The sequence below is a fragment of the Priapulus caudatus genome, unplaced genomic scaffold (assembly GCF_000485595.1).
Source record: "Priapulus caudatus unplaced genomic scaffold, Priapulus_caudatus-5.0.1 Scaffold338, whole genome shotgun sequence".
NCBI lineage: Eukaryota > Metazoa > Priapulida > Priapulimorpha > Priapulimorphida > Priapulidae > Priapulus > Priapulus caudatus.
This window is the reverse complement of record NW_014577399.1, coordinates 108,892-118,926: the sequence shown is the minus strand read 5'-3', so window position 1 is coordinate 118,926 and position 10,035 is coordinate 108,892. Positions and strand designations below refer to the sequence as shown.

The 10,035-nt window shown below is 41.3% G+C and overlaps 3 protein-coding genes across 7 annotated transcripts in view; 1 reads left to right on the top strand and 2 right to left on the bottom strand.

Annotated features, from left to right (window-relative positions):
• Window positions 1-1,250: 1,250 nt before the first annotated feature.
• Window positions 1,251-3,979, bottom strand: LOC106809219 (protein yippee-like 5). Of its 4 annotated transcripts, XM_014812218.1 has the most exons (5): window positions 3,883-3,970; window positions 3,701-3,771; window positions 3,427-3,544; window positions 2,965-3,311; window positions 1,251-1,573 (listed from the first exon to the last, which is right to left on the bottom strand). In XM_014812218.1, exons 4-5 carry the CDS (start codon window positions 3,123-3,125, stop codon window positions 1,348-1,350), a joined length of 387 nt encoding a protein of 128 aa, XP_014667704.1. In that variant the 5' UTR covers window positions 3,126-3,311; window positions 3,427-3,544; window positions 3,701-3,771; window positions 3,883-3,970; the 3' UTR covers window positions 1,251-1,347. The 4 variants fall into 4 exon arrangements, with proteins under 4 accessions (XP_014667704.1, XP_014667706.1, XP_014667705.1 ...); XM_014812220.1 differs by lacking the exon at window positions 3,427-3,544; XM_014812219.1 differs by lacking the exon at window positions 3,701-3,771.
• Window positions 3,980-5,544: 1,565 nt separating this feature from the next.
• Window positions 5,545-8,965, bottom strand: LOC106809216 (DNA oxidative demethylase ALKBH1-like). Of its 2 annotated transcripts, XM_014812213.1 has the most exons (6): window positions 8,664-8,965; window positions 8,336-8,441; window positions 7,719-7,875; window positions 6,810-6,897; window positions 6,425-6,618; window positions 5,545-6,096 (listed from the first exon to the last, which is right to left on the bottom strand). In XM_014812213.1, exons 1-6 carry the CDS (start codon window positions 8,799-8,801, stop codon window positions 5,793-5,795), a joined length of 987 nt encoding a protein of 328 aa, XP_014667699.1. In that variant the 5' UTR covers window positions 8,802-8,965; the 3' UTR covers window positions 5,545-5,792. The 2 variants fall into 2 exon arrangements, with proteins under 2 accessions (XP_014667699.1, XP_014667700.1); XM_014812214.1 differs by lacking the exon at window positions 8,664-8,965 and having other exon boundaries at window positions 7,798-7,875; window positions 8,336-8,421.
• Window positions 8,966-9,179: 214 nt separating this feature from the next.
• The window catches only part of LOC106809228 (SRA stem-loop-interacting RNA-binding protein, mitochondrial-like), a 4,196-nt gene continuing 3,340 nt past the window's right edge, over window positions 9,180-10,035 (top strand). The window contains exon 1 of the mRNA XM_014812232.1: window positions 9,180-9,277. Within this exon, the coding sequence (XP_014667718.1) occupies window positions 9,193-9,277 (85 nt within the window). The 5' untranslated portion in view covers window positions 9,180-9,192. The remainder of the gene's footprint in view (window positions 9,278-10,035) is intronic.

Below are 10,035 nucleotides of genomic sequence, written 5' to 3'. Positions count from 1 at the left end.
TGATAATTTAGTGGAGCCATATCATCAGGAATAGATGATAAAGATCTATTATTCATAGTCTCGATATTATGATAAATCTTAATTGTCACGCTTTCACACATAACATGCACAAACCACGTACAATGATTAAGATAATCATGCTCAGATTCCACGCTGGCATATTCCTTACCATAAAAACATCAGGAGTAAATAAAAACAAGTGTTGTTGTTTTGTTTTGTTTTTTTTATATTTTTTATTCTGAAAATTTGTTTTTATTCACTCCCGAAAACATGCACAACCGTGTTATACCCACATTTCGTATGGCTGGTGCGATGAATATTAGGATTACCACAGACTAACGGATTCGTTAAATGATCATTCGTTTCAGGCTTTCTTCAGTACAACGTGTTTAAACGGCCATAGATGCGCGCATGCACACATGTTCAGTCTCAGATATACACTACATGTACGGGTGTACTTGGTATGATGGGGTAAATAGCACAGCAAAATTAGACAACTATTTTGCCAAGTGTTTAACTATATCTTCAGCCCAAGGATGGTAACCATAAAGAAATTAATGAATGAATTCGTACGCTTATTCCATGGTTGGTTTTGTCGAAAACAAACTACTTTTTTAAAATTTAGTTGTTAAATTTCTATAATATGCACGTGTACACAATATGGCTTCCATAGTTCACTCGCCTGCCCAGTCTTCTTTGGGCACCTAATTTTATCATTAGTAAGCAAACTTCAAGATGACAAAATGGACAAAACTGTTGCCGCATTGGTGGGTTCCTAAGCTCATGGTGTGCGTGTCTTAAGAAATGCAGAGTAAATATACAATGTCAAACTCTCAAGTACACATGTGCTCCAGATATATAGCACGCACATGCCATTACGCACATTCTTTCTAAGCCCTGCTCAGATATAGCTGACACACATTCTATAAATACCTGGTGGCGCGACTACACGCTATTACTACTTAAACTCTTATTTACATAATAATATATACATGTCGTCAGTCATATAATGAGAGAGCAGCAGTTGGAGAGTGTATGTGCGGCCAGCAAGATTGAAAGTAGAAGACGAAAAGGGAGACCACTGCGTAAGTATATGGACAGTCTGGTGAAGACTGTTGGAGGGGGACATACTGCTGCCGGTCTCTTACAGATCAGTGACGAACGAGGGATTGAACACAGTGGCGATCTGTGGTTGCCGACGTCCAGATGTATATGGCATCCTGATGATGATGATGATGATGATGATGATGATGATGATGATGATGATGATGATGATGATGATGATGATGATGATGATGATGATGATGATGATGATATACATGTGCTGAGATCAAATGCAGCATGACGTCAGTTGTTATTGTTCTCGATACTCTGTGCCGGTCCCACCTCGTCATCGGGAAAACCCTCGCTTTCCGACACCAGGGCACGCTCGAGTATCACGCGACCCTCCTTGTAGCGTTGGTTCTCCTCCGTCGCGAACTCGTATACCCAGCCGAGTTTCGCATCACAGTTTTTACAGGACACGTCTCTGACCATGTGTCTTCCGGTGAGCATCATCCGGTCCTGCACATCGCTGCGAGAAAGAAGAAGAGAAGAGTCATATTAGCTCGAGGCTTCGTGGACGAGAATATCCTGGGTTGCGTTATATGAGAGGATTGCAGGGCTGCTGAGCTATACACCAGTCTTAAATATTATTCATGACCTAGGGGGTCATCGCACGAAAACGAGGCTAAGCTAGGCAATTTTGTAAACAATGGCTGATCAGGCAGGCACGCACAGAGGGGGTACACGCACGTACACGCAGATACACGCACGTACAACAGCGGGTGACACGCCAGGTACCAAGTACATCGCGCGTACACCACGTACACGCAGTACATCTGCAAGTACACCCGGTACACGCTGGGTTCGCCGGGCTCCACACGCACGTACACCGCGGTACACGCAGCGTACACACGCGGTACATGCGCACGTATACGCACGACCGCCGTACACCCGTATACGCAGAACCCGCCTGTACGTGGCACTATCTACCTGCGTGTATCTTTGCGTGTTACGTGCCCGTGTACTCTGCGTGTAGCCCGCGTGCACCGTGCGTGTACCCGCGTGTACGTGCGTGTACCCGGCGTTACGTGCTGTACCCGCGTTGCTACGTGCCGGTTCCGCGTGTACGTTGCGTGTACCCGGCCGTGTACGTGCGTGTAACCCGCGCGTAACGTGCGTCACACCTGCGTGTACGTGCGTGTATCTCCGTGTACCCGCGTGTACGTGCGTGTACCCGCGTGTACGTGCGTGTACCCCTCTGTGCGTGCCTGCCTGAGCAGCCATTGTTACAAAATTGCCTAGCTTAGCCTCGTTTTCGTGCGATGACCCCAGGTCATGAACAATATTTAAGACTGGTGTAGATACAGATATTGATTACCAATAGTATAATGTGTAACCAATCAATTAACTTGCCACACATGACATGATATACTAACTACACTCACACCACGACCACATGCCAACTTGCTTGAGTCAACACCTAATCTAACATCTAAATCACCTGTAGAAGCTTCTAAATGAAGAAAAATTTTCAAGGGCAATTTGGCAGGTTGAGCGAGTGTATTGCAATCCAGTATATACTTGAACGATGGCATGTTACGCGGAACACAACCCATTTAATCAATGCTACCTCTACGTGATGCTGCGGCCGCGCGCCTACGTGTGTCCCAGGTGAGTGTCTCACTGACTTGGACCACACTGCTTAGCGCGGGCTAAATTTGTACGGGCTAACTTAGCACGCTTCTAAGTTCTAAGCTGGCCTGGCCCACCTCCATTTGCGGGGCTAACTTAGACCGGACTAGCGTGTATTTAGCGCGGAATAGCGTGTACACGCTGCACAAATTTAGAGCACGTCAGGCCCAGACTAGTTTGACGTGGGATCAAATTTGCAGTCTGTACGGGGTAACTGCAAACGCTCACCTCAGATTGATGTTGACGACCTTGTTGAAGAGGAACGCGCGGCCAGTGGCGCCGGTGAATCTCGTTGAGATCAATTCAGCGCGGTTGGTGAGCGCGCTCTCGCAACTCGCGCAGCTGAAGATTCTGCTTCCGCCGAGATGTTCGAGAAAGATGCGCCCCATGTCATCCGAGCGGCCGACGGAGGGGGGTGTACGTTATGCAATGCCCTCTGGTAGACCCGTCACTCGTCGAATGCGCGTCGCAAACAAGTGGCGGCCGACGTTAGCAGGCGAGCTTATACGCTCTGTGCGCGTTCACAGAGTTTCACGATCGGTTCGGAGCTTGAATTGCCATCCTTACACGCAGACCTGTGAAAAAAATATTATTCAGTTTTTAAATGACAAATCAATATTTAAGGTCACAATTAGCTATTGGCAGTATCTAAGTACACGACTGAAAATTTTGCTCCTCTGCTCTACTCACGGTCTTTGTCTCCACCTCTATCTACATTGCTATCATATATCTAAGTGTCCCGGTCTCTTTCTGTTCTGCAGTATGTTTGCTTGGTTTCCTTTATCGCACACATCACACGTGTGCCTACCTACATTAATTACAAAGATGCATGACCCTGTAACGTGATGTAATTACGCGCCACATAGCTAGAACGTTGATACTGTAGTAGTCGTCTATCTAGTACTTATATATGTAGAAGGTGTGCAACGAAAGGTGACTGTGTCCTGTAGCCTGCATGGAGTACCTGAATGTTACTTATACTGACGTCATTGCCATTTCCGATTTCGTAGATTTGATATTGGTACTAGCTGGCCACTGGAAAAAATAATCAGTATGCAAACACGTGAGTGTTTTGAAATGTTTTAAACACACCTAGACACCCACTATATCCTAGGATACTGGGAAACGCAAGGATGTTGTACTCACGTCTTTGGCATAGATAATATGTTAGATGTTTTCCGTACACTCTAAACATCGGGTACACTGAAACAAACACATAACAACACAGGGATGAAGCAACATTTTCCGGACACATTTAATCGGTATTTATTAAAACCTCGAGTAGAATAACCTGGTGGTTTCCTATGTATTTCTTTAATATACTCGCATACATATACACACATATATTAATAAGTAGATGATTTATTCCTCACTGCTCCTTAGAGTATGTAAAAGACCTATGAAAAGACGAATAAAATTTTGTGTTAGGGTCTATCGGTTATATGTGCCTGGTAAATTTACTACGTGATCACGTGTCAGTGTTTATTTACGTACACAGCTGACTTGATACATTATCAGCTCAGCTCGCATCGCAAATAGCAACTGCGCATTGTATGAAAGTGGGAGAATTTCTGCATGCTTACACGCAGTAGCTATTAAATATAGTAACTCCGGAGGCATAAAACCATAGCGGCATATGCATGCGCACTGGGGAAACACGATGCAGTGAAGCAGTGGTGTAGCAAATACTTGAAATAGGGCCATGGCCCCCACCCCTGTTGATCCGAAAGTTGAAAAAAATCAAAAAATTGAATTGTTCTACTAAAAAGAGAATTGTCGTAGTCAGAATGAAGGCTGTACGTGTACTCAAAAGTGCCTCAAATACCATCTCCTGCGATCTACATTTTCAAAAATATCCTGGGAGAGGTACCACATACCCCCCCGCCTGTTTTCAGCCCCGGCCTCCTTGAAATCCTGAACAGTTACATATCTTGGGAGCAGAGAACAACGAACAAAAATGTCGCCTTCTTAATTTGCAAGCACCCAAAACAAAGATTGCAGAGCTGAGAGGTGGGGAGCGTAGTGTGTGGAAAGGGAGGCGGAGGAACCATTAAAATTCCACTATTTTGCGCAGTTCGTTTTTTTGGCCCCTATGTTAAAAATTCCTGGCTATGCCACTGAAGTAAAGGGATTGAAGGAGAGTACGTTAGGGGTAATGTATAGGAAGATAAGCCTTGAATTAGGCCATAATAAAAATATTGTTTGTTTGCCCTCACCCGACCGACCCGCCAAAAACGGGGTTGGCTCAACATTTTTTAGTGATCTTTCCCATTCTTTTTTTCCTTTTTTTCCAAATTGTATCACTGTACATTATATAAATATGTCGGCAATACATTATATGTACCAAGCAAAACAAACATAAAAGGTATCTCCACACAAGCACACCCGAGCATGTAGGCACCATGCTGAATTTGTAAAAAGCCCACCCTCAAAAAAAGAAGCCTACCTACCCAAACTTTTCAGCCTGGGTCGGGTAAGGGCAAACAAATATTTTTTTAATTGTGGCTTTAGTGGGAGAGGAAATGAGGATAACAGACGAGATATTTGAAGTTGTGCGATGGCAATAGAATTGCTATGAAGTACGTAGAAATGGAGACGGGGAGGGAGAATGGAGTGTATATGTGTGGTAGGTATATGGGGCGAGTGCGGAAAAGATATCTCTCTCCCTCTCTCTCTCGCTATATATATATATATATATATGCCAACTGTATGCATCAAGTCACCTGGACAAACTCATTCTTAATTACCACCTCATGCCAACTGTCAAGTTAACATAAAAACAGGAAAAGAATGAAATACAGGTTCTTCAATACTTTTTTCAAATTGACAATATATATTACAATTCATTTGTTAGTCAACAATATATATAATACTGTAATCAGAATAAAGAGTCACTACTAAAATTCTTTCCCAAATGGTTCCCATGCAGCCAGATCATGTTCTGGAATAAGTTATAAAAAATCACAAATCCTTGCAGTTCACCAATGTTCACATTATAAATTAATCACATTCCATGAAGAATCGTCGTACACCTCACGGTTGTCACGCGATAGCAATCACGTCGTCGCCGACCCATCACCGCTACTCATAAACTTCTGTCCAGGTGGCAGCACTTGCCTCACGTTAATATTGATTCTCGCCGATGCAATGTACTTCCCGAACGCTTCGTCAGCTGCAGTGCAATCGTGATAGAGATCGGCGACGTGACAGTTATCCGTCGGGAGAATACGCGGCACGGCGTGATAGGCTGATCTTGAGGCTCCCGCCATGACAGCGACATCGCCGCTACGAAGGATTATCGGTACCGGTGGCACAGCTTTTGTGCTGCCACCTAGCAGGAAGATGGCACTCTGTCCAAAGCTAGAACAGACGTGAAGTTGAAAGTTATGTTTCTCGGTTGAAAAGAGTAGAAAAAATACCCCTTCATGCATTCGCATGTACGCAAAATATATTATATGAAATCTAGATACACAATTAGATTTACTTAACAATTATACACATTCAATAAGTAACTGAAAGAGAAACTGAACATCAACCCACTGTGTATAACCATTGACTGCATAAACATTATCACTGTTTAAAAGAAAATATGTCAGTCTGATATACAACAATGACATTTTGCTGTATAATGCGTGATAATGAACATCTCTGTACAATCGTAGAGATGCGTTCACGGTCTGACATATACCTGAAAGATATGATCGGTTCTTCCATGTGAATCTCCGAATGGTCCGTATGTCCAGAGAGACTCGAGTGCATGTGATAGAAGTTTACGATGGCCGCCTGTGCTTCAAACTTATCATGGCCTGTAGCTGTAGCCACTGCTTTTGAAAGCCGTGATAGGTTTGGTGGAAATTCTGTTCGCATGCTTTCAGAATATACCTAGAAATTAGTACAAATATTGTTACTAATAAAATATACACTACACAAGTTATTTCATTCATCAAATAATTGACCTACAATTAAATTGCATGCTGTTTTTTCCTTGCATAATAATCACACATATATTCTAACTACCGATAGCATATGAGCGAATGAATAATTCATGAACGAACAATTATTGGCTATGCTACCTTGGTATCCCAGTTGTGATGATAGCCAAGAGTAACCCATCTTAGTCTATCAATCAAGTCTTTCGAAGAGTTGTTCTGGTGTGTATCTCTGTAAGAGATGTGGAAATATCATGTGAAGAAATAGAAAACTATAAACACCGGACACACACAGAAATTAGGAATCTATAATACATTAGTATAAATATAATAACTAAATATAAAGTTGAAATATAGTCAAACCAGTAAATTATGGTCACTTAACAGAAAAAAGGCGACATTTTTGTTCGTTGTTCTCTGCTTGCAAGATATGTAACAGTCCTTAATATGAAGGTAATTTTGAATTTTCACTAGGCGAGTGACAATGTTTATTACGTAACAGTTTTGTGTCATTTAAAGTAACTATTGCAAGAGTTTTCTAGTGTTTTCACCACTTTCATGACACCTACCGTTATTGCTTGAGTAACAGCAATTGTCTAGAGTAACAATAAAACGTCTTAGAACCTTCAAATTTACCAAAAAAAGTGCCAGTTTCGAACTACTAGTTTTTGTAAACATTTGTTTCCTGTCATCTTGGCTGGCCTGTGAACTAGCTGGAAGTATGGATTAGCTTGTGGCGTAGACATAGCACAGGCACTCTCAAATCATGCACTTGTTTTCAATTCATCACCGACACAAATACAAGTTTACCAATTCTGCTATTAGGCATTATCAGCATACAATAAAATTTATTGCTGTTACGATGTGGTCAAATCCATTTTTCTATGCTATAACTGCATAAAATCTTAGCATTTTTAATGTTGGTGTAATCGGTGATAATTCCGCTGTCAGGTGAGACTATATTCAGCTATATTTAGTTTTTCTGAGCAAAAATCTTGCAATAGTTTGTTTAAGTATGTGTATAATATATAATTTATTTCTAATGGAGCTTACACATAGCTGCTTCTTGTCCACATATTATCAATGCTGTTTGGTGCCACGTGTGCATCTAAATTTGATATATTAGGCTTACACGGGTAGTATCTTAAACACTGCTGAATCCAATACCTCTGCCCGGCTGGAGTGAATGGATTTTTTATAAATATGAACCCTATAAACAAACAAAAAACATGTCATAAAAATGTACCTCGAAATAACAGTTCTGTAAAATTAGTGCTTCCAGGCTTTATTACATTTGCATTTAGGTTCTTTTGTTTTATATAGAAAAACACCATTATAACCAGGTGAGAACATTTCCTGCCACAATGACTGAATGTTATTTATATGCCCAGCTGTGGGGTTTTAAAGCTATGCAACATACCATATTATGGTTTTAAACAGACGTGAACACAAGTTACTCACAGTTAATTGACACACAGTGTTGGTGTCAGTCCACACCAAAACGTTGCATTCACATGAGTCTTTACCATCATGACTTACATAGATGTTATTTATACCTTTATATATAAATATACCACTAGCTAGGGTTTCTGTCAGGTCTTCGGAAATTTCTGCGGAGAACCCTGTCCTAGAAGTTATATTTCTAGTATTGCTTTTTGCAAGATAATTACCAGGACATGCAGAAACATTGTATGCTTCCCACTCGCAGATTGGCTTCATCGTATCTTCAGGTGATATGACTTTATCCATATTGTCTTTCAAGTTGACAGTGGAAATCTGAAAAATTACATGGGTAGAAATAGGGTTATTATTTGTCGTGCTCCGACCACCTTCATAATTGTAAATTGTGATGATTCTCTCAAGTTTTACATCCACATTACTCAATTTACTGTACATGCAGTGACAGTGTACTGGAGTGGAGATAGGCCCGTCTGTTTACGTGGTTGGGATTCACAGTTCCAAATATTGGTGTGGGTAAAGGGGGAGGGCGATGCTCACTTTATCATGATGACGTGTGTTATCAACTTCATTGAAGTCAATAACGTCAGACAAGTCAATGATTTTATTCCGACTCTTGTAGAATTTAAACACATTTTTGAAGACATCAACATCTTGAACACTATCTTGATCTGACATCACAGAAGAACAAGTCCTGACAGAAGAATTCGTCGGATCGATTCACTGATCCCTATATACTAACAATAACATATAGATATCACAGAAAATATTTAGAGACAGTTAGTACATAGAGATAGTAAATAGTGATCAGTGGGAACATTCTCATGATTCTGTCTGAGGGGGCTGACATCTTTAACAAGTAGGATGACGCGATAACTAAAATTAAAAAATAATTTATGAAAAAAACGTTTATTTAGATTTATAACTATCACATATAAAGAATATTAAAATATATGTTTATATCTGTAATAACATTATACTATAAATAAAATAAACATATAATACCGAACGAGATATTACATATCACATCAAATTGTCCGAATGACCACGTGATTAGCAAAGGGCAAACATGGCCGCCTCCAGTGCAGCTCAAGCCGTCAATAGAGCAGTTCAAAAACTATTTATTGGGAATATTCCATGGACTGTTGGGAGACGTAAGTATTAGTAACTACATGGGTTGTCTGCTATTCATATTTTAGGTAAGAGTGTTACCGGGGACACACATCAGCGGGCTGCATTTATCATAATGTATTTCCAAATTCCATGTCACACACTGACACTGTCATGACCAGGCACAGGCACTTGGAACGTCTCAATAAAAAAAAGGTAAATAAACACGAAATGTATTTACTACCAATTAAAGTCTTAATGTTTCTCTACTCTATTTCGCCTATAATCACCTGTAAATGTCAGTCAAATGCTTATCTGCAACACGCAAGTACACCGCATGCCCGCGCTGTGCACAAACAACATGAATAAGACAGAGCAGGTAGGAAAGCATGATCGCAAAATTCGCTCGACGCTCGCTTCATTTCACACGATCACAGAACGAAAACACATCCAATGGCTTTCATCTTGGTATCTATGTGTACATAAATGTTCACTTGTTTGAATTATAACTCTGGCCTTTGTTCTTACCTACTCCCGCCAGCAATATCTCGTGAAATCCTGCAGGAAATGTTCTCTCCAGGAAAATGTAAAGAGGACGTATCATCCGAAAATCCCTAACGGCGCTACTTTCGATCGATCGCTGTAGTTGTGTGTGCGTGACGTCATACCCGCACGCATTGTGCTTGGCTTGGCGGGCCTTGAAACGGAGCTCGGAGGCCGGCTTACATTTTCACGGAGAGAACATTTCCTGCAGGATTTCACGAGATATTGCTGGCGGGAGTAGGTAAGAACAAAGGCCAGA